Below are 25366 nucleotides of genomic sequence, written 5' to 3'. Positions count from 1 at the left end.
GGCGACTAACGGGATCGGGTGGTCAGGCTCACTGACTTGGTTGACACATGTCATCGGTTCCCATTTGTGTAGATCGATGTTCATGTTGTTGGTCACTGGATTGTCTGGTCCAGACAAGTTATTTACAGACCGCCGTCATATAGCTGACGGCTGATAGCTAAACTCACTCACTCACTCAAATTCTCAAATGACGAACAATAGGTTTGAACTAACTATTCTGGTTGAAAATATTTCAAAAGATGTTCATCAAGGACAAGTCTTAACACAGCCATTCGTCAAAATGATTATTATAATATATAATTGTTGTAACTCCTCACTGGTATTCGGAAACATTAGGATCGAAGGAGTTGTGTCCCTCTACGCAAACGTCTATGCAAGCGTCGGTAAAATATAACTGTCCCAAGAAAATGTAAACCTAAAAGCTGGAATTGAATTGTAGCGAATGAGTGTGGTTTTACGCCTCCTTTAGGAATATTCCACCAATGCCACGGCGGGAGGTCACTGGGAATGGGCTTCACACCTTGTATCCATGTGCGAATTCAACCCAGGTGTTCGGATTGACAAGCGAACACTTTATAAGAACTAGGCAACAGCACCGCCCTGTAAGCGACCTGGAGGAACACACACGCACGCACACACACACACACGCACACACACACACTCATACACGCACGCATGCGCACGCACCACGGAATGGGTTTGGATAGTAGACTAAGTTATAAATTGTGAAAGAGGAAGAGCGAGTGGCAGTTCAAGGCTTCCCAGGATAGTCAATAAAGGGACTAAAATACTTTCCATGAAATCGTGCTGTTTAAACGTTACATGAAACTACTGCTAATCTCTAACAGATGATGCACACGCACACACGCACACACGCACACACGCACACACGCACACACTGCACATCTAAAGAGTCGTTAAGAGGTAAAAGATCGTGTATGTATGCATACAAGAGGTTTGGCAAGCATAATTATCCTCATACAGTCTTTTATGTATTAATGACTTATGCGCCTGAAGAAAGCACATACTTCATTTCATGTCAATATTGTGAAACTTTATTTAAAACGTCCTGTATTTTATTGAAACTAAAATTGCCACGATCTCCAGTTCAACTCCGCTGTTTCCTGCATAGTTCACAAAGAGGATCCGGTTTTCCCGATGTAAGGTATTAATAGACCTGACGCACTTTATATAAGAGTAACTTGTGCGTGGCGACATTTATAGCAGGTAAATCAAGGAAGTGGGTGGGGCGGGGGTAGGGAAAACCGCCGTCTGTGTGTGTCAAGTGTACAAGTGCCCTATTTATCATACGGAACATTGTCTAGCCAGGGAAGAGCGCTTGTCAATTGCTCCACAGTTTAAAAGGCATGTAGATGATTTTGGCTTGAAATTGCGGAGGTAGCTGTTTTCGATGATTCGTGGCGTTTAACTTTTGAAATAATGATCCGATTGTGACCATTTATGGCTCGTTTTGTGGGGACATCATCTGTCTTTCGATCCGTTGGCCTCGACGGGGCAACATGTAACTTTGATCGAGGATGGGGTGGTTTCTTCGTTACATCCCTTTCCTTTTATATAGTGCTAGGGGAAGGTCTAGACACCTATATGTCTTTCAAACGCCGTTTCTAAGCGATACAAGTACATGTGAAGTAAAGCTCAGGCCATATTGGAGCATGAGTAATGATATACTGAAGATCTCTGTGTTGACAAATGTCTACAAGTCTACTGAAAAATTTGTGTTAGGGAAGACAATCAAGATCCTACTGACCCCTGTCTTTATATGTGATGCAACGAACCATGCGGTATCTGTTTATGCGTATGCGGTGTTCATTGCCAATAAGACCCGTTGACTGAAGCTTAGTTCTGTTGCATGGAGCTTAATTTGAAATATCAAAACCAGTTAGTAACCATTGTTCATGACAGAGCATTGAGGATCAGTCGGATCTTCTCCTCTGAAATTTCCATCTCTTTGACCTTGACACCTCTCATGCTGACCGATACTCTGTCGGGGTTGTACACCCCAAACATGGGCAGCAGGGGCTGTCTGAAGTCCACTCCGTCCAGTACTGCCATGACCTGGCTGGCCTCCACATCAATGAAAGCAATCTTGTACCTGGTATTATCGTAGGCAATGCCAACACGAAGAATGCCTGAAGCCACGGCATTATTGGGAATAGTCTCTGCAGGCAGACACAAGTGATGGCGTTTCTCCTTCCAAAAGATTCGACAGATTCGGTTATGGTTTGAGCAGTGGGACACTGCCATGCTGTACGAATGTGGTGCGTCTCCTATCGTGTGTCCCTTGTCCTTAACTTTCTCCCTGCACATTCCCATCTCCAAAATGAGATCATTCTTTGTCAAGACAGTTTTCAAACAGACCTTGGCTATCACCTCTAGGTAGCCAGGAACACCAGGAGAGGGCAGGATTGTTGTACCGCAGGTGCCCATGTACCTCTCTAGCCTCCCCTGACCCGGGAGCAGAGTGATAATCTTCCCGTCGTTCACCAGGTCACCGTTAGTGGTTATGCGGGCTTTGTGGATATTCAGCTTGTCTTTGCTGAACTCAATGTGGATGCCTGAAAAATAAAGTTTGGCAGCTAGTCAGAGCATTAATACAAAAGATGAAATGACGAATGGTGCTTGTCAAAACATACTTGTGCTTGTCACGTTTTCTTGAAATGAAAAAAATAAAGAAAACATATAAAAACGTACAATAATAAAAACTTTCCAAACACAACGCACCTATTTGAACTAGGATATTTAAAACATGTTGAATATTGCACGAATGAATGACTTACATTGAAGGATACATGTCTTTCTTAATTGCCTCGGCTCATGGATGAAGATTCCTGCGAAAACAAATAATTGTAATTATAGTTGTTAAAAAAGTAGATCGTAAAATGACACCTTATTTTCATGAAAACGCATTAGTTAGTATGTAGGACACATACCACAGTGTTCCAGTTTATCCTTGAGCAATGAAACAGCTTCACAGATGAGATCTTTTTCCTGAAAAGAATACAAAGTATTAACTTACAATGGAACATGCCCATTTACCGTTCATGCATTGATCAAGGAAGCCATCCCATTTTAAATTATATATTCACCCATCTGTCGTCCTGTGAAACCATCGCTCCTTCAAGAAATATTTGAATACATTGATTCAGATAGGTTTAATCTGGTTACTACTTGCTTCTGGTTACAACAAAATAGGGGAAGGAACAGGTTATGATAAGAGAGTTTGCGAAAACAGAAACAAATTTCTATGTACTTACTTCTTTGGTTTTTGTTTCTTGCTTTCTGCATTCGTCGGTAAGGGTTTCAAGTTTCTGTTGAAGAGCATCATTTTGTTTTTGAAGATCTAGACAAATCAAAAATATTCCTTCATTCCCAGAAGCACAATTCAGTTCACCAAGCGAAAAATATGTAGTGATTATAGTTACATTGTATCGCATACTGTAGCTATAAAGACAATGCTATGGTCTGGGAACAATGAAAAGCATTTCTCTATGTAGAAATGATGAAATTGCGCAAGGATTCAAATATGCAACATATGTCATATTTGGCACTTCACTTTCTTAGTAAAGTACAAATTCTAGTATGTTTTGGTTGAGTCCCATCCGGGTTTCGAGCCTGCACCCTCAGATTCAAATTTGGTGGAGTGGTCCTCTGCATAGCGATCATGTCACAATCATTAGAATATGACCGATGTTGGGCTCTGAGACTCCTTGGATGCGTGACCGTGTGTGACAACTTTGACTCCTGAGATTTCCTAGGACTTCAGTCCTGTCCCACAACGGATTACATATGATGCTTGTGGTCTACCCCAGACAAGCGAGTTTGTTCAACAAGCAGAAAATGGGTACCCACTGAAATAGGTCGTTAGATTACAGACCTTCTCGCGCCTCAGCTTGGGTTATCCGGGTTAATACGGATCAGATAGTGCGTTTTGAGCAGGATATATTACATTCTCATTAAGATTATGACCTTAAACACGTATCATTGCACAACTGCACAACTTATATCCATGTGGTTTTGTACCACTAAAGAAGTTCAAATTTGATCTCACCTTCAAGTGTTGGAAGGTCATCTTGCTGACGGGCATGTCTCCCTGTACACTTTATGCCTCCGAATCTGCGTATCAGGTTCAGTAGTGCCGCGTTCCCTTGAGGAGAAAACACAATGTCTTTAGTCAGTGCTGTACATTTCGGCAGTAATCGCTTCCGATCTTCTTCAGCATTTTTGGCAATCATTGGCGCAAGAGCAATCAAATGCAACTCGCCAACGTTCAAGCATCGCTGGGCGTAATCCAAAGTCATCAAGTATGCAGCTTCAGTTTCCTGTAAAGACTTCATATCCTGAACAATGTCGTCTTGCAGCCTTTTTGTTTCTCGGATCATGCTCTCTCTAAGATATTCGAACCGCTCCTTTAAGACTTGCACAAAGTTTTCATAAAGGTTAGCCATGTGTTGAACCTTCTTCTTCTTGTTAGACTTGAGAGCATGAATCCGGTCACATCTTTCTTTCAGACATGCCTGAACGTTTTCTAGTGATTTCCTGTGATCTTCGATCACCTTGGAAAGGAGTGACTTTTGTTGTTCGTATTCTTCCTCAATGGTGCTGACGTCGTGCCTAGCATGCAGATTTGCAAAGCAAGTGCCACATATTTTCTTGTGGCACTGGTGGTCAATATAGATCGCATGTTGACTAGAATGGTGATCACACATTGGCTTCGTGTAATGGTCGCCATTTTCATTATCAGATCTGTTAATGTAATGCACGTCATGGGATGCACTGGGATTGATCGAATTATGAAGCTCCATACAGGCTTGGCACAGGCTGATTTTGCATTCCTCGCATGTCGACACGACTGCATTTGTACATGGGATCGTACGGTATGCACAACGGATATTCGTATCACGGGTATGTTCGTGGCGCCGAACATAATCAACTTGTGTAACGTCTTTGCGCGCAACCTCACGACCGCAGAAACAGGTAAGGTTTTCCTCTGTATGTTGCTGAAGGCAGGTTTCACACACGGAATGAAGACAGGGGAGAACAAGGCCTCGTTTAGGATCACATGCTTCAGAGGTCATTAGGGCACATTTCATTGTATCAAAAGGACCTGCAGAAAAGTACAAAACTGTCTATAATGTTTATATATGTGTATATAACAAACATACACTACTTCACGCACATTGTTAACTCAGCACTTGGTATCGCAAAGGATACGGTAGGGATTCCAGTTACCAATATTTACTTTAACGTAAAACGATTTCTTTCCATCATTCACCTTTTCATAATTAAATGATTAGTTTAAATAATTACTGTATTTTAACTTCATTTTATGATAACAACATGTATCCATTTGCAGCTGACAATTAATCGAATAGTGTTAATACTTCAAATTATTTCTTTACATCGACTCTTTATGCATTGTGTTCTACATGTCTTTCTTCTAACATACCAGTTTGTATGTTACATAGGACAACCAGTAAAATGAAACACATTAATATGGTTCGTAATGGTTCTTTTGAAATTATTCTGAATATCATCGTCTTGCTGATAGGGCCAGTCCTTCAAAAGTCTGTATTGCTACTTGATACCATATGCTTACCGGGAACACTTGACTGTTTCTGTTCTTCCTCCTCAAATTCGATTCTTGGAAGTGCTACCGACTTTGACTGCAAATCTTTATTTTCCTTGAAATACATTCATAAGTATGTGATATTTAGAACGTTATTGTAATGCCATTGATAAAAAATACGCTCGAGTATTTACACGTTTCATACGTATATGCCCACAAACGTTTGAAGAGCACTTTCACGATTTAAATGTTTCGGGAATTAAAGCCATACAAATCACTAAATACATTAAAGGTCACATGCAACGCAAAAGACAACTTTGCAGATTCTGATACCTTTCGGTGTGGACAAATCATCAAAAATGCAAATTCAACTTATAAAGTTGATATTAAAAAATAAAGCTATGAGAAAAAAAGCTCGCGAAATCGCAGCTCAAACGATTCACTAAATAGGCCCCAGCGCAGGGAGAAGAAGTGGTTTCACCACCTGTACTGCGCTGCGCAGTGATTAAGTGATTAGCGGCTCGAACCGGGAAGGCGACTCGTGCAAACACAAAATTCTTGTGATTACAAGCTTTTGGCTGCAGTAATGAATAAGCACCGGTCCCATTCATGCAGATTTGCAAACCAAATTTTCTAGACAGTGTAGCATTAGAAATACATTGTACTAATTTCATTGCTAAAAATTGGTCAGCTTGGAAACTGAAATGTTTTAATACAAGTACATGTCTGTGGAAACGGAAAAATATGTTGATTGTGTCAAACTGTCGCTGTCACTGACAAAATTCAATGTCTGTTTTACTGACATAGTGATAATTGTACACACGGCGTTATCATATCCGTGGGTTGCAAAGGAACTGCATCCATTTCCCCAGATGTGTGGACAGGACGGAAACCGGTGCAAACTCAGATTTTCAGTTTCATGTTCTGGCTTGTACATGGACGAACGACAGTTTGCAAGCCACGCAGTAGTTCACCATATTTGTTGATTGGATCGAACACAAATGCATGTATTTACAAAACCCAACACCTGCATACACGTTATCTATGAATAACAACTTCATCAACTGTTTATGATGCGACGCTTCGGTATGGATTCTTATATCGTTATAACTCTTGCTTGACAACGGTATATGAATCTATGCCAAAACGTTGAATCATCAACAACAAAAGAAGTTGTTATTCATAAATAAATCTTAATCTTACTTTCCCATTACTCACCATACTTTTGAAATACCAGTCAAACAGGCCGTCACTACGTATACACATTGAGCCTTCTGCGTATTGGCAAATAAACAAGCCGATGAAAAGTCTTCGTTACACTTAAAACAGGTCTCCCGGGTGCTTCGTTTCGAGGGGAGTAAACACAAGTACAAAATATTGCACTTTTGATTCCCGACTGTACGCGTATAATTTTTTTTTTACGAAGTCGGCTATGTGTATTATATGTTATGAATAAGTGATAATTGTGTTTTGATTACGGTTGTTATTCTTTGGTTGCATATGAACTTCAGAAGGTGTGTCTCCACAATGAGAATTCATCATACTTTACAATGCATTTCAAAAGACGTAAACGTACAGAAGTTCATCTTACAAAATATATTGAACAGATCAAGTATATGTCCTTACTTTCTCCAGTTCCTTGATGCGTTGACTGAGGATGTCGTTCTTTGTAACCTTGTCTTTCAAATCCTTCAGGGCTACACATGGAACATTGAATAGGTCTCAGTGCAAATGTGCATTAATTAAACCTGTATGCATCGATCATACCATCCTGACATTTGCTCTAGGTGGCTTCATCAATATCAAGCTTACGACAAACTGCCTAATCATAAATAATGATGTGCTTTGAAATAAAGTCAGCTAAATCAAAGACCATAACAATACCCTTTATTTTCCCTTGCCTTTCTTCGTCGAGTTCTCTACCAATCTTCCTTCTTTCGTCATTGACAATAGTTTCACGTTCCTGTTTCAACCACTGTAGTTCCTGAAGAACAACAAAGTGGGAAAGAGAATAATAACTGGGCTTAATGTCGTTTTATCAGTAATTCAGGTATCTCACGTCTTGGCAGCTTAACGCCGGTTTAAATCATACCTGTTGCAAACGACGAATAGTTTCTTCTTTAGCGCCGAGTTCTCTTACCAGTGTGGTTTCAGGAATGTAGACTAAGTCATGAGATCCTGAAGGGAATAATCAAATATTCCATTGATGGTCAAAGGATTTTGACTGTATGATTACTGTTAGCATGATGTAACATGAGCAGAAAGGTGTACATATGGTGCACGAATGGTGCTTGGGACAAACCGATACTAATGCTACAACAATTCTTTGCATTTATGACGTGATTGCACAAAATAAAAATGATAATACATGTATTGCTTTGGCAAAATATAGATTCATAAATAAAAGAATCTGAACACTCAAAACGGATGTACGCAGGCACGATCACTGCTGGTGATGTGAAGGGGATTATACAATATCTATCATGAATGACATATAAAAATATAGACACATTATAGTTAATATCCTAATTCTTATGACGTAAAAGTAAACCATTTTAACAATATGTTTACACATTTGAAGCTCTATATTTAACAATTACTCAATGCCTTGTACTGGAACTACACGTCTACACAAGATGTCGGTGTCAGTGCCATACCAACAATGACTGGAACACGCAAATAAATAAATAAATAAATAAAGAAATAAAGAAACAAACAAACAAACAAACAAACAAACAAACAAACAAACAAATAAATAAATTCTATACCTTCCCCACGTGCAGTGTTATCCAAAGCCTGCTTGACATGGCGTTGGTCCCTGTCCAGTACTTTGCAGAACTCTCTGTATCCACGTTCCCCTTTACACATCAGCAGCCTTATCAACTCCCTGATGCGATCTGACTTGACATTGTTGTCCCTGCACCTGTCGTACTCCGCCTGGCTGAGAACATCCTCAGACAGCAGGTAATCCAGTACTTCATCTGGCTGCAGCTGTTGTATCAGCAGAGGCAGGTTCTTATTCAAGATCCTTGATGGATCCATGTGTAGGAGCTTAGGTTTTGGAATGAAGCAACATCTTGACTTTAACCCTGAAATGTTATGGTGCGGGTTAATTTACTTAGAAACTGAGCACATGTCTATGAATCTTTTATGAACTTTCACGTATTTCTAGAACTTATGAGAATATCTATACGGATCTTTTATGAACTTGCATCTGGTGTGAGAAACTAATGAAAATATCTGTATGAATCTTCTTTTTATTATTTCAGTGAACATCTGTGAGATTCTTTTATGAACTTTTCACTTAGTGTGAGAATTAGTGAGAATATCCTTATGAATCATTTATGATCTTTCGCGTGGCGTGAGAACCTAATGAGAATATGATTACGCGATGCCATTTAGAAAGTGGTCAAATGCAACATATGTCATATTTGGGATTTCACTTTCTTAGTAAAGTACAAATTCTAGTACTTCTCTTTTTTTTTCTTTCCGTTGAATCCCATCCGGGATTCGAACCCGCACCCTCAGAGTCAGGCACCTAATCGCCAGCACACAAAGTCAGCCGCCTAGCCCGCTCAGCAACCGGGACTTCCACAAAAATGAAAGTCGGACAACTGGTAGTCTAGACTGCGTACTTTGTGTACCCCTCTGATAAGTGTAAATTGGCACGGCTCCCACGGCCGAAAGCTATGATTACGCGATGCCATTTAGAAAGTGGTCAAATGCAACATATGTCATATTTGGGATTTCACTTTCTTAGTAAAGTACAAATTCTAGTACTTTTTTTTTTTAAGTAAGAACTTTTAAGTGTCAAATTGTGTGAGCATGTGAATTTGGAATATTCTTTGCTCTTTGGGAGATGATATGTGTGAAAGATAATTCTCATTATAACTTTGCCATGATAACGAAGTTACTCGTATCCAGGTATATTCTCTCACATAATGTTAATCGGGTGAAAACTAGGAACTCGTTAAACTCGTTAAACTCGTTTAACAGCAGGGCAGGAGGAGAGAGCAATCGGTATGTTACAGATGGAACAGACACAGAAGCATGTGTCTAGGACCATGGGACGCTGCAAACCCTCCATTGGAAGACTTGTCACACGTCTTCGACAGACTGGCAGTACTGCAGAGTGGCTGACTGCAGGACACTACCCTAAAAAGAAGACCGGTCTTTTCGGTTGTGTCACTTGACGAACCGATAAGTCACTGTGATGTCATCAAGCGCCAACAGCATTGGACATCCAGTCAGCAGACAAAGTGTGACCAGACTACTACGCATTCATGGTCTCTGTGTCGATCGACCTTTCAAGGGCATGACGTTGACGTGCCAACACCGACGTGCCAGATTGAGATGAACCAAGACCGTGCTACACTGGCCGCGGCGACACTGGCAAAGAGTGAACTTAAAAGGCAAAAGCAAGGTCCAGCTCTAAAATATCTGTAACCAGTTGAGCACCTTTGGATATAGCTAGGTCGTCGTATTCGGAAACACCAAAATCAGCTTTGGCAGCTCCCCCGTAAAAGGAATGGCCAGAAAGTTATGAAAGCTCTCAGTCATTCATGTAATATCAGATCACGAGATTCAGTCATTCATGTAATATTAGATCACGAGATTTAGTTATTCATGTAATATTAGATCACGAAATGCGTCGGTTTTCTTCTTGTTATCCACTAAATACCATTGCTGAATGATTGTTTGTTTTACAATAAAAGATTTAATGTTACCATAGTTTGCTTAAGTTTCGTTTTGGACCGGAAAGATATTTGGTGGCGTTTCTTTTGGACGCATGTTTATATTCCAGCTGGCCTGCACTTAACATGATTACAGTTTTGTCACAAACAATGTCACCGTTAGACGAGTTGTCTGCTAGGAAAGGATAATGCTGCCACGTTTGTAGCACAATTGTTTTGTTTTCTGAGGAAGTTCTCGTTGCTTCGATTATATTTTCGTTGAATATTTTCTCGTTGCCTGGATGATTTTTCCCATTGCTGCAACTATTTCCTCATTGCATCAAATATTTTCTCGTTTCGAATATTTTCTCAATATTTTAGCTATATTTTCGATGGTTCGTTTGCATTGCTCGAGTGTATACTCGTTGCTTCACGTTTCTGTGAAAAAAACAACTTCAAGACATTTCAATTAATTTCTGTTTATTTGAAGCAGCGTGAAATTTATCGAAATAATGAGAAAATATTTGAAATCACCGGATTGTTTGGTCCATACGCCATTACGTTTGGATCGCCGTTGCATATCGGGAAGATAACCGAGTGCAGCGTTAAACAACGTGTAAACAAACATGTTTACAAAGTCACAAACAATTGCTCTGCATTTACTCACGAAAGTGAAAGTAGAGGACCTTTCTACAGGAATGGTGGAGTAATCCGTCCGCGTTGACGTCAACGATAGTTTTGTGGGCAACATGTAAATGTTAAAGTGTTTTGTCGGTATCCGTGTGAGTTCCATTATTCCAATGTGATTTGTTTATGTCATAAAATATCACACATAAATTGTATTTAACTAACTGTTCCTTTCCACCTGTTTTGCAATACCTATTTGTTGCAACTAAAACTGTTTTTAGCTGACATGTGGCTCTCTTCATGCATACATACGTTAATCTGGGATAGTTTAAATTATATACTCGTTATGGACCGTATTCGGTGAAACAGACAAAACATAGATGCGCACGCATACGCGCAGAGATCTTCATCGTTTCTTTGGTGTTGAACCGTTTTGGTGTGAATGAGTGAGTTTAGTTTTACGCTCTTTTAAGAAGTATTCCAGTCTGATCCGGGCATTCGACGTGACCAGTGAACGCTTTAACTACTAGGCTACCCCATCGCTCGCCGTTGAGTGGACGGTTTAAGTCTATTATCTTGAATGCGATTGCCCGTGCGATCATGGCAATGACTCCTGAGCTCACAGCTGTGACAGCATTTTCGAAACTGAACATTTTCGCAATTCTGAAATTTTATACATTCGCTCATTCCCGCATTCTCGAAACTGAACATTCTTTCGCATTCTCTGATTTGTGAAACTGTATATTCACACGATGATTTTGGATGGAACTCTCCTCGTGAGGAACACAGGACATAATGATACTTCTACTGGATTTATTATCAGCAAGAATCCACAAAACTAAGCAAATTCAAAAGCATTTTTTTAGAGCGTGATCACAATAACTGCTTGGTGAGACAGAAAAATATCTCAAAAGAATGCTAAAATGATTCAAAACGCAAGAAAATTATTGAAGATAGTCTAATATTTCAATAAAAAGTTGAACTTTAAGTTTATAGAAGTAATTTATGCTACATCAACGGGATGCTTAAATATCCACGTTAACACAACTGTCACTCACCAGGGAGAAAGGTGTATATGTAGATGACTTATACGCCTCTTGTCTGTTACTGATACTCGATTGTAGTTCACTGAAGCAGTGACGGGAATTCCCACACTCTGTTCCAGCCTGTGCGTTATCATGTGAACGCGACCACGTTCAAACCGGGAAGTAGTGCTCGTCAACACAAGCGGATGTGGCGTTCATACAACATGGACGACCTTTGCATTCACTGAACGGCTATTGTTTGTGAACAAATACTCTCAGTTTGTTTTATGCTTTACCCAGCTGATGGGTATATATTTGTCACAATACTAACAACATTCAAGTTATGTAGCATCTATGCCTTTCGTCAAATTTCTGTGTGAGAACGTTAACATTGAAGTTACCTTACCACTTTTTCTGCTCGCTTCACTGCATTTCATAAAGCTGAACTTACAGTGTGTGAGTTTAGTTTTACGCCGCACTCAGCAATATTCCAGATCAATGACGGCGGTCTACAAATAATCGAGCCTAGACCAGATAATCCAGTCATCAACAGCATGGGGAATTGGCACCGATGACATGTGACATGTTAGCGAGCAAGACTACCCGATGCCGTTTGTTGCCTCTCTCGACAAGCATAGTCGCCATGACCTACTGAAGGCCTATTCTATCGAGGACCTTCACGGGGCTACAATGTCTGTGTGTGTGTGTGTGTGTGTGTGTGTGTGTGTGTGTGTGTGTGTGTGTGTTTGTTTTATTTTGTTTTGTCTGTATTTTTTTTTGTTTTCTTTTCATTGGTGTGAGTGTGTGTGTGTGTGTGTGTGTGTGTTAAATGCATCGCAGCTCCAAGAGCTGGTTCTATTCCCCACACAGGTACAATTTGGTAGTATATTTCTGGTATCCTCCGCCTTGGTAGTCCTTGACTATTAGTAAAAACGTCGTAAAACCACTCTCACTTACTCAATAAGGACGAGACCATCGAATATTTAAATGAAATTAAATATTACAAATAAAACACGCGTTCTTTCCTCGAGGCGATCCAGTTGGGATTCCCCATCAAATAACCCGTGAATAACCGGATTGCAATAATTATTGGTCTTAGCAAACCACGCTTATCGGGAAAGGCGACAAAGGGGAGCGAGTCGTCGTTGAAACACGTCATCGTATCGCTGTTCCGTAGATCGGAACGTATACTAGATGGGAGAGATAAAGATGGATGCTGATGCCGTGGTCCCTGATATTTGCCTCGGTCTAAATACATAGCAACTGTACGGTTTTGCGCCACTTTTCCAGCCATACTCCAGCGAGTTACACCAGAAATGGGTTGTATACATTATACCCGCGTGGGTACTCGACCAGGGCTATTTGATTTGACGAAGAAACTAGGATGTGATTATGACGACTGATAAGTTGAAGCCACACTCTCTTCTGTTTGATTCAACCACGTGGCCATGTTTTGTGTGAATATGTCATTATCACAGTTCCAACAAGGGTACACGCACTCAGAAATACAATGACTGTATGTGTGATGGGGTGCGTGCGCGTGGAGGGACTATAGACTACAATGGGAGCTGTCTAAGCCGGCACGCATCGGTACTGAAGAAATTGTCCAGTTCAGACAATGTACCGGATTGGAGAGCTGATGATAAATGTACAAGCCACAAAAGGGAGTGAGATTTTATACCGGTGTTGACAACGTGCCGGTATGGACACATGCCGGTTTTGACAGCTTCCACTGTATACTTGTATTGCAAATGTGTTCATGGTTGTTTCAGGTGACATGATTGTGTGCTTGTCAGTCCGTCAAGCTATATTATCGAGGTTGGATCACTCGACCCAGTGACTTTTCATGGGTATCGGCCACTCTGTTGAAGAACATTAATAAGGGAGACGGTTTGGATCAATTTGGGATACATGCATTCGTCACGGCAAAGCCGGAGGTTGATAAAATACCACAGATCACTGACACCCAAAACTGAGTACACATTACATTTCTCTTTCTGAGCAATAGCGATGACGAAACCAAACAATCTAGTGACTGATATCATAATTGTACTCACATCAGACATTACACTTATAGATACGTCAAGCATATGTCCTCTGAAAGAATTGGAACTGATACAACTGTTGTTTTAGTATGACTTCGTATGTTTCCTGCTGACATGATCTAACATGGGCCAGTGCCATATAGGCTAGATAGACACCTAGCCTGGTATCATGTAGGTCAGTGATACAGATAGACACCTAGCCTGGTATCATGTAGGTCAGTGATACAGATAGACACCTAGCCTAGTATCATGTAGGTCAGTCATACACATAGACATCAATCATGATATTATGTAGGTCACTGATGCACATAAACAAATGGCATGATATTGTGTAGGCCAGTGATACATAACGACAGCTAGCATGATAATTTGCAGGTCAGTGATACAAATAGACACCTAGCATCGTATCATGTAAGTAAAAAATACAGAAAGATACCTAGCATAAAATCTGTTGGTCAGAGATACAAATAAACACCTAGCTTGACATTATATAGGTCAGTGATAGAAATTGACACCCAGCATACAAATGGACACGTAGCATGATATTTTGTATCTCAATGATACAGATAGATCGCTAGCGTGATATTTTGTAGGTCAGCGATACCGATAGACACCTAGCGTAATGTTTTGTAGGTTAGTGATACAGATAGATGCCGAGCATGATATTTTGTTGGTCAGTGATAAAGACAGACAACTAACTTGATCACCCGGTGTAGGTCAGTGATGCATTTGGACAGCTAGTATGACATTATGTAGGTCATTGATACACACAGGCACCTAAGGAAACGTTACATGGGTTACTGATACATATATACAGCTAGCAGTTTCTTATCCATCCAACATCCAACATATTTTAATCAGACTACTGACACATATCAATACCCAACGTGCAGTGATCAAGACTACTGATATACACAGACAGACAGCATGTAGTAATCAAGACTATTGATATACACAAACTCTGAAAATGCCTTAATCTAGGCTACCTACACTCACAGACATCAACCATGTGATAATTTAGACTACTGGCACACATCGACACCAAATATGTGATAACCTAGGCTACTGATACACATAGACACCAGCCATGTGATAATCTAGACAAGTGATACACATAAACACCACATTTGTGAAAACCTAGGCTACTGATACACACAGACACCAAATACGTGATAACCTAGGCTACTGATACACATAAACACCAAATATGTGATAACCTAGGCTACTGATACACATAGACACTAACCATGTGATAATCTAGACTACTGGTACACATCGACACCAAATATGTGATAACCTAGGCTATTGATACCCATAGACACCAGCCATGAGATAAACTAGACTACTGACACACATAAATCCCAAATATGTGATAATCTAGACAACTGATACTCATAGAGTGAGTGAGTGAGTGAGTTAATATTTAACGTCACATCGGCAATATCTCAGCCATATCGTGACGAGAACATTTAATACTGAAATGAAATATATACCTATTATAAAACCTATTATAAAACAACTAGAATATCACAGGATGGGAATATAAAACTAGTAACTATACCTAAAACAATTTATCTATAGAGGACAATACAAGATAAAAATGGGCTATAGATTGCTAACAACTGAAGGTAGATCACCATACTAGGGACCATGGGGACTTACAGTACTTTTGCTACCTGCATGGACCCTAGCTGGATTTACATCATGCCCTAATCCGTCAGCAGTGTGGGAAATCTGGCAATGCAAATAAAAAGACACTGCTACGATTAGAAACGTGGAAAGTTTGAATTTACCTTGAATGTTTGTGGACTTACGTACCCTCTCACGAGGACAATAGTTTTACAGTACTTCAACCCCCTTTGAGGATACAGCCACTAACAAGCACAGTTACGAATTTAAACTTCCATTAATAAAATATTTAACTATTTACAATTCAGTCAATAAATCTAATTCTTTTAAAAATGCAATGATTAAATGAGAGCTTGTGTTATTAAAAAGATCCTTCAGAGTTCGTGAATTAAAATACTGATCCCTTGTGATGGAATACTCAACACAGTCAAGCAGGATATGCTTGACTGTGATTCTTCCATCACAAGGAATACAAAACGGAGGATCCTCACCTTTAAGCAAATATGTATGTGTATATCTTGTGTGGTTAATACGACATCGTCGCATGATCACCTCCTCAAATCTGGACTGACAACCCAAGTATGTGTATCCAATATACGGTTATATTTCATGTAATTTATTGATACCTACTTGAGTGTACCACTTCTTCTGCATCTGATCACAGATATATGTTCTAATGCTTGCTTTGTAATCTGAGTATGGAAGAAGAAGTGGTGTCACAGATTTGTTGAGTGCTGCCTTGGCAGCAAGATCGGCCATCACATTCCCAGAAATACCTACGTGGCTGGGTTACCAACAAAAGACGATGTCGTATTGGCCATTAGCAAGAGTATTATACAGTTCAATAATTTCAATTAAAAGTGGATGTTTACAAGAAATACTTTTAATAGCCTGAAGGCAGGAAAGAGAGTCGGAATATATTATATACTGTTTACGTTTCGGGTGTCTTTGAATATATTTAAGAGCTGTTAATATGGAGTTAGCTTCAGCTGTAAACATAGAACTATTATCTGATAATCTAGAAGGTATTGTTCTGGATCCAATGACAGTAGCACAAGCAACTGCACCACCGTCCTTGGACCCATCTGTAAATAAGGATTTTTAATTGTTATATGTATGTTTCAATTGATTATATTCTTGTTTATACTGTAATTCATTCGTTTCTGATTTTTTAAATGTACTGGTCAACCTGTTAGGTCAACCTGTTAGGTCAACCTGTGGCCTAACCAACTGCCAAGGGGGAGAGGAAAGAAGACGGAAGGGAGCTATATTGTCCAACTCAATACCACCAGCAGCAGCAATAAACGGCCTTATTCTGAGCTCAAGAGGTGGAATAAGAGAAGACTTTTTGCTAAACGATCCTCATAAAGAGGAGTGAAGACACAGTTATATGCTGGGTTAGATTCGTTAGAGTATAGTTTTGTGATACATTGTAAAGATACTTTGATACGACGTTGTGCAAGAGATGGTTCATCGGCCTCAACGTAAAGACTGTCAATAGGTGAAGTTCTGAAAGACCCAAGACAAAGTCTTAAACCTTGGTGGTGGACAGAATAAAGAAGTTTAAGGTTGCTTTTGCAGGCTCCACTATATACGATGGAGCCATAATCAAGTTTCGAACGAACGAGTGATCGATAGAGATGGAGAAGGGTCAACAAGTCAAGAGCTTTCAGGTATTTAGTTTTATGTGACTTAATATGCGGTAAAAACGTTAAGTGTGAGTCAAAAATGAGACCCAATAACTTAGCTTCCTTTACAGCTTTAATTGTTGTGCCATCTAGAGATAGTTCAGGGTCTTTATGTGGTTAATATGTACGACAAAAATGTATGCAATTAGTTTTCGATTTAGAAAATTTATAGCCGTTTTCAAGACACCATTTTTTAATCTTGTTTAAACACAACTGTAGTTGCCGTTCAATGGTATGCATATTTTTACCACGACAAGAAATATTAACATCATTGACAAATAACGATCCATCAATTGAACCGTTTAAAACTTTTGATAAAGCGTTAAATCTTTTTACTAAAAAGTGTGACTGACAAAATAGATCAGACAGGGTAGAACCCACTCGGACTTGAAATTGTTTGTTATTTAAAAAATCGCCTATGAATTCAGGCAAACGACCTTGCAAACCGAAATCCTGTAAATCTTTCAGAATGCCATACTTCCAGGTTGTGTCATATGCCTTCGCAAGATAAAAAAAGATAGACCCAGCATGTTGTTTATTAATCAGCGCATTTTTAAGAAATGATTCTAAACGCACTAAGTGATCGACTGTACTTCTGTTTTTTCGGAAACCACATTGTATATCTGTGATAAGGTCATTTGTTTCCAAGTACCAAACAAGTCGATTATTTATCATGCGTTCCATGGTCTTGCAAACACAACTAGTTAATGAAATCGGACGATAATTGGATGGATCCGTATGATCACGTCCAGGTTTAGGTGTTGGTACTACTATAGCATCATGCTATGAAGAAGGAAATTTCCCGGAAGTCCAAATATCATCCAAAATTGATAAGAGCGTCTCTAAACAGGATTCTGGTAAGTGCTTCAGGAGTTGATAATGTATGTTATCAGCTCCAGTAGCAGTGTCATGAGCTTGATCAAGAGCAGTATGGAGTTCATGAATAGAAAAAGTTTCATTATGATCTTCCCCATTATCAGAATTGAAATTAATAGTTTTCTTTTCTTGTTGTTTTTGATATTGCTGAAATTTTGGTATATAATTAGAAGAAGAATGTTTAGCGAGAGTTTCGCCCAGTCTATTCGCAATATCTGATTTATCAATAAGTAATTGACCTCCATGTTTAAGATGATGGACAGTAGATTTAGTACGTTTAACTTTAATTTTCAAGACCATGTTCCATACCTTGGACATGGGTGTCCGAGAATTTATTTTGGATACATAATCTTGCCAAGATTGGCGTTTGTTCTGTTTAAAAGTACGCAGTGCTTTAGCATTTAAAATGTTAAATTTGTTAAAATTATGCACCATAGGATGCCGACGGAAATAATGTTCTGCTTTTTTGCCTTCCTAGCTTGTTTGCAGTCATCGTTGAACCATGGTTTTCTTGTGTGGAACTACAGAAGAATTTGCTATACACCCATCAGCTATGGAATTCAGTTCCTCAGAAAAGTATTGAATAGCATCAGGAACGTCAATAAAACGTTCAGGTTTAAGTTTTTCAGAACACAGTGTTTCATATAAAGCCCAGTTAGCCTTTTTAAAATTCCACCTTGATGATGGAGGCACATCAGATGGAGTTATAGATTTTAATATAGTAGGGAAGTGGTCACTTCCACAGAGGTCATTGTGGACTGGCCAATCAAACTCATTTATTAGAGAAGAACCTGCAAGAGACAGATCTAGCGAAGAGTGGGTGCCGGTTGCAGGGTGCAGATAAGTGCTTGAATCATCACTGTATACATATAAGTCATGATTGGAGATAAAATCTTCAAGTATTTGACCTTTTGAGTTAGTGTTTGTACCACCCCATTGAGATCACCCATTATGATACACGGCTTTGGGAGTTGATCATAGAGACCTTGCAGATCTGACTGTTGGAGTGCTGAGGAAGGCGGTATATACAAAGAGCATAGTGTAAAAGTAACGTGAAGAGTAAGTTTCACTGCAACGGCTTGGAGGTTAGTTTTAAGAGCTACAGAACTATGGATAACATCTTGTTTAACGAGGATTAAGATCCTCCAGTAGCTGTGTCACCCGGATAGGAACAATAATTGTATGCATCAAACTGACGTAAATTAAAAGTATCTGTCTGTTTTAGGTATGTTTCCTGTAAACAGAAAGCTGATGGTGCAAAGTCTTGGACTAATAGCTGTAGTTCATTAAAATTAGTCCTTAATCCTCTACAATTCCATTGTGTTAATTTTTGGAAGAAACTATGGTGGATTGATTGGGGATCTGCCCCGCACCTTTTTAGAGGGCGACAGGCTATGTGCCCGAGGATGGATGTTATCAGACACATCCATATCTTCTAGTGACCCACACTTATTAAATAATTTGATCCTGTCTGACCCTTTAGGAGCTCGATTTGGTCTTGAGGTGTCTCATCTTGATTTGATCTTTGTTTTACCTGTCTGTTTCTCATTTTTCCCTGGTTGTGATCCAAGTTGAGAAACGGGAGATTGTTGCTGAGAAAATTTCTGCTGATCAGGAAGTGAATCTGCATTCTGTGTTGATTGCTTAGGAGAAAGGTTTTTAGGAATGTCTGTGTTTATCCACGTCAAGTCTTTTTGACAGGCATGTGACAAGGTAATGACTTGAGAAGTATTTTCTTTGTTGGTCATTTCTGATGGTTTTCTGGCGATGGAGGCATAAATTTCACTAGTATCCCTTGACTGTATCAACTTTTTGGGTTCAGCGAAACTGACATTATTAGTGTATTTAATCCTGTTGATCTCCATCTGCTTTTTCCAAGTGGGGCAATCCTTAGAAAATGCTGAATGATTTCCATTGCAGTTGGCACATTTTTTGGAGCTACTTTCACAATCTTCTGTTACATGAGTATTCTCAGCACAGTGAGCACATGTAACAGACAATGTGCAAGTGTTCACACCATGTCCAAACTTCTGGCATTTGAAATTTCTCAGAGGATTGGGGATGTATGCATCAACATTAACGCTGTAGTAACCTGCCCTGATTGATTTGGGTGGATTTGGCGCAGGTAAAACAGGTATGTGTTAGTTAGAACACTTTCATTGTTTTTTCGAGTGGAAAATCTTTGACATACACCACACATTGATCCTTCATTTCCAATGCAATGTCAATCTCGGTCATATCTGCAAATAGACGTTCTCGGTCTCGTACAATACCTTTGCTGGTGTTCAGTGGTCTATGTGCAGACACCTTAACCGGAACTCCAACAAACGTTTCAATGGACAACAGGTTAGTTGCTTGCTGTTTTCTATTACATTCAAGTTATAAACATCCTGTAGGCAAGCGTTTCACATCTTTAATGTCTCCTGCTATTCCATGGATACCCTTAGATATCGCGAATGGATTCAGTTTTAAAGGAGTATTATCAAGAGTCTCAAGGATCAGAAAACGAGGCCAGTAATCAATAGATTTGGAGGGTCGCTGTTCATCGTCATCATTATCGAGTTTGCGTTTCGTTTTTTTGTTTGGGGTTTGGTATTCCATGGTAAGTTAGTATGAGTTCGTTATAAGAGCTCCCCACCCCCCACGGAGTATCACAAGGACAATGCTAAGAGCAGGCGGGTTTCCAGCCTGCAGCACCAAGGATACCCGGATGATATACTCAAGCAGAATAATCAACAAGTAATTATTCCACCAGACTGGCCCGTGAGCCACTGCCTTCTGGACATAGGACTCAAGGCAAGATACGAAATTTGAGTTATTCAATCTCAAAATAGACATGTCATCACAAAGGTATGGCAGCTGACAAAAGACAAAATGGTTTCTAAAAATTTATGCAGTAACATTTACGTGTACAGGGCTTAGCATGACCAGCCGATTGGTTGAACCGGGCCCATTCAACCTCCCGTCTAGGTGAAGTAAGGGTCGAAGGGGTGTGTTGAGCAAAGGGAACGCGGTCACAGGCCCCCAGTGCCCTCAACCCCCAGACTCCCGTCCTCCACCGACACAGGGCCGCAACCCACGGCAAACGGGTTGGTGGACCAAATATCCCCCGGGTCCACAACGGGGGTGCCGGCAAGCTCTTCGCGTTACCCTGCACCCACCACGAGGAGGTGGCTCGCCACGGGTGCCTGATACTCATAGACACCAACCATGTGGTAATATAGGCTACTGATACACACAGACACCCAACATGCCATAACCTGGGCCACTGATACACTTGGATACCTAACATATGTAATTTGTGACTATGAATAGTGATACTGTACAAGGATGGGAAAATGAATCCTGTTTACTGCGAAATGAAAGTTATTTACAGGGACATGTCTGGAAAAGTAGCGGATGTATTGATGATACTTAGTCACATGCCCAACACAATGGGAAGGATATATTTATCATAATGAATTACGTGAATATGTTGGTATAATCTAGTTCATTAAGCCATCGCCTTACTAGCGGACGTTAGTCAAGTTATCTCTGTCAAACACTTCCTTTGTGTGTGTGCGAGTGTGTGTGTGTGTGTGTGTGTTGGGGGGGGTGTCTGTGTGTCTTTAAGCGGAGCGGGGTTGGGGGTGGGGGATGGGGGAGGTTGGGGAGGAGGTGTGGGGAAGGGTGTGTGCAGTGGGGAGATGTTGACTCCCACGGTTTGATGCACCATTACAGATATCGTCAACCATGTAATGTATAAACAGATTTGTTTAACTGGAAACTTTATACATGTGTGTGTGTGCAGTATTCTACTTTCTACTTTTTTCACTTCACCATCCTTCCCTTGATATATCTGGTAAGTCAATCGCCCTCTCCTTGCATCAGTGCACCATCCACCCCTTGATATATCAGGTTAGTCAACCCTCTCTATACATCAGTTACCCTCCATCCCTTGATATATCTGGTTAGTCAACCCTTTCTATACATCAGTTACCCTCCACCCCTTGACACATCAGTTTAGTCAACCCTCTCTATACATCAGTTACCCTCCACCTACCATTTTACATTAAAAATACCCAATGTTTTACAGATATGTATATCTCTGCATATGCAGGTGAAACGATATCTCTGTGTTGGCGTTTTGCTGAACAATTACAAGCCGCACCAGCGAGGCGCCTCTCACTGGACACAGGTTCTTAGGGGTCGTTTACCCGGATCCTCCAGAACGTATGAACATGAGAGAATGTGACAGTTGTGTAACTGATACGCTTCGGAACATGTTTACAATGCGACTTGGTTTAGGTGGTATATACATAGTGACCTGTTATCTTGGACCGTACGGGCTTCTGACACTTCCCTGTCATAATTCAGGTTGTGGAAGTCATATTGATAACAAAGACGCCCATTCCCCTCCGTGTTGTTCACACATGTATACATAGGGGAAGGGCGTTCCGAAGAGACGAAGGGACATTTTCCTCATTTACACCGATGCACACTTTACCCAATGTAATCAACATTGTTAAAACGATATGCAATTTGATAGCGACTTGTATTGCTTTCTTATGAATCGCATATACAGGCCGAAATGGACACATATGAAATACTTCCCTTCATTCCCATATTTATAGGAACAGAGGCTACGGGGCAATGGCATCACAATGAGTGAAATATGAACTCCCTGCGTCCTTACAACCCCTTTTCTCGATAGACATCTGACTTCTACTGACATTCTATTCTAAACTGGACAATCGAGCTACCTCAAATCATGTTAACAATACCAATATGATTATGCCAAAAACGATTATCGGAACAAATCTACACCATCCAACGGAGTGAATAATTTATCGATTTTGAAGTTTGCGTTGTTGTCATAGAATTTAAAAGACAAGATCAAATGTCAGCATTATATGTCCGATACAATCTTGTTAGTTAAAACGAAATATCGTAGTGAAAAACAAAGAAAATCTGTAACACAAAACCTCATATTTATGCAGAAACTAAATAGAAGACAAACCGCATAGTACAAAGTTCGTGGTAAACCCATACCGCATAGCACAATATAAACATAATCATAATCATAATCGTAATCATAATCATAATCATATGATAGCAAAAAAATAATATCGTTAAACAGAAATCACATTATGAACCATAACCCCTCAGCAAATCACAAACCCCAGGGTAAAGCGTAAATCTCACATTAAACCATTTAAATGGCAAAACATAAACGTCAAAGAGATACAGTGAAACAACATGTGAAGCAGAAATTCCGTGATTAAACATGAACCCCTACCGCTACCAGAAACCGCATGACAAAATACAAAACCTCATGATGACATAGAAAATTCAGGAGATGATAGTAGGGTAACATCTAGTCGCTGAAAAGAACATATTTTTGGAGAAAAAATGCAAAAGATTACGTCAAGGAGTCTAGAATCTGTCTTTTGAAATCTGGACTTGCCATATCTTGGATATGTTTGTTTCTGGATCTATGACGGACTACTATAGATCAGTCGCAATGTGTGAATAAAACGATAAATAAACGTCATTGAAGCACAACAATGCTCTACGCATGACGATAATACCTTGCGCGCTGTAGGGATTCCTTCGCATTTTCCTTAAAGGATTTACTACGGTAATAACGTCGAGCCTTTCCACATTGTGGGTGTGTCCTTTCTGTGGATCAGATGTTAGAATGTAAGACGACATTGCAGAAACACTGTTGAAAGCAGCCTACAACCCAGATCACTCACCCAAGAAGGCGATACAATAAATAGCATACGCAAGAAAAAACCCCAAAATATCAATGTAAACAAAATATCAATGACCTTGGAGTCCCTCAGACACCAGAAGACATATATACTAAATTAAATACTCTTTCACCTGTCATAGTCTGTGATAGACGGACAACAAATGTCAGACTTTGTTGTGTCACCATAGGTACAAAAACATCTTGCACTGCCTTCATGCATATCGCGGAACACGACACAAATATGGACTGTTACACTTCCTTGTCAAATATAATGTCTACAGCTTTACGTACGAATCTGTCATTTACTCGATCTGACACCATTGTCTAGTGTAGTAGGTTATAAAATCAGCTTCTTAAAACATAGACTATAGTTACAATGACTGTCGTGTGAATTTAAGGTGTATCAATGCTCACCTTGATAAGTGCACCTCTTAGTCCTGACAGATATTTGTGGATATAAATAAACCAATGGAAACAGCGCATGCGTATAAGCAGGGCTTGTAAATTGTATGCTAATCGGTTTAATTAGATAAACGTTAATTAGCGTTTTTCTTTTCTGAAATTTGTCATTTTCCCATTACAAAAGACAAAAAAAGTGTTTATTTCTGGCCATTAACACATTCGTGTATATCTGGATAAGTACGTCGCAATTTCAATTCAAAGCAGGAAGTAAAAAGAGTGGCTGTAAATGTGACCTTATTTCAACTTGACGAAAATACTCTTCAGTAAATAGAGCAACAGGTACGCACGCACGCACGTAAGCATGAACGTATGTACGTATGTATGCATGTATGGATGTATGTATGTATATATGTATGTATGTAGGTATGTATGTAGGTATGTATGTATAGATGGATTGATGAGAGATAGAGTGAGAGAGAGCGGGGGGGAAGGCGGAGGGGGGGGGGGGGTGAAAGTGGTTAGGTAAATAAGCAGTGGAACAGTTGAGTTGTGAACCAGAAAACTGACCGCTCGCAATTTAACTTACGCGTCTTTCAGAACCTACTTGTACAGTGAGAGGCGATTCATATGCGGTAGACTATACACGACCTACATGCAGTATATCGCTGTGTCATGTTTGTGTAAGCCAGCTGTAATACTATTTCGACACTGCTTGTACTGCTAAAGGGGCGGTTGGGTAGTCTATTTGTTAAAGCGCTCGCTCTCCTAGCTGAAGATCCCGGTTCGATTCCCCACATGGGTATCATGTGTGAAGTTTGTTTTATAGTACAAAGATTATACAAGGTGTAGACAAAGAACACTTGCAGAGTTGGGCCATCTCAGTCTATCACATTTAATGCTTGATTACACACAAGCAAGTTTAGATTTGATATCAGTGTGGAAGCACAAACCTAGTATACATAAGGATACAAAGGTAAAGGTCACGAGCAGTCAAATTTAGGCCACCATGTTAGTGACCACAGGGATTAACAGTCTACTTCCTGAATGTGAGCGAACTTGGATGGAGTCGCCTAGTGG

At 40.0% G+C, this 25366-nt stretch overlaps 1 protein-coding gene across 2 annotated transcripts; it reads right to left on the bottom strand.

Annotated features, from left to right (window-relative positions):
• Positions 1-1039: 1039 nt before the first annotated feature.
• On the bottom strand, positions 1040-24339 carry LOC137269851 (CAP-Gly domain-containing linker protein 1-like). Of its 2 annotated transcripts, none has more exons than XM_067803693.1 (11): positions 24302-24339; positions 8356-8676; positions 7680-7765; positions 7472-7571; positions 7214-7284; positions 5618-5702; positions 4070-5125; positions 3276-3361; positions 2952-3009; positions 2799-2849; positions 1040-2576 (listed from the first exon to the last, which is right to left on the bottom strand). In XM_067803693.1, exons 2-11 carry the CDS (start codon positions 8627-8629, stop codon positions 1915-1917), a joined length of 2529 nt encoding a protein of 842 aa, XP_067659794.1. In that variant the 5' UTR covers positions 8630-8676; positions 24302-24339; the 3' UTR covers positions 1040-1914. The 2 variants fall into 2 exon arrangements, with proteins under 2 accessions (XP_067659794.1, XP_067659795.1); XM_067803694.1 differs by lacking the exon at positions 24302-24339 and adding an exon at positions 11946-12025.
• Between the last annotated feature and the right edge of the window lie 1027 nt (positions 24340-25366).

Source organism: Haliotis asinina, unplaced genomic scaffold (genome assembly GCF_037392515.1).
Source record: "Haliotis asinina isolate JCU_RB_2024 unplaced genomic scaffold, JCU_Hal_asi_v2 scaffold_17, whole genome shotgun sequence".
Lineage (NCBI taxonomy): Eukaryota > Metazoa > Mollusca > Gastropoda > Lepetellida > Haliotidae > Haliotis > Haliotis asinina.
Note: the sequence above shows the minus strand (reverse complement) of the source record. Positions and strands in the feature narration are given on the sequence as shown.

What these genes read in the sequence shown, in the direction of transcription:
- LOC137269851 (XM_067803693.1), bottom strand. Translation starts at nt 8,629, where the DNA reads ATGGATCCATCAAGGATCTTGAATAAGAACCTGCCTCTGCTGATACAA. An exon ending in GAAACAGTCAAGTGTTCCCG is followed by an intron (nt 5,126 to 5,617) that starts GTAAGCATATGG and finishes ACTTTTCTGCAG; the next exon opens with GTCCTTTTGATACAATGAAA. An exon ending in TGACCTTCCAACACTTGAAG is followed by an intron (nt 3,362 to 4,069) that starts GTGAGATCAAAT and finishes TGATTTGTCTAG; the next exon opens with ATCTTCAAAAACAAAATGAT.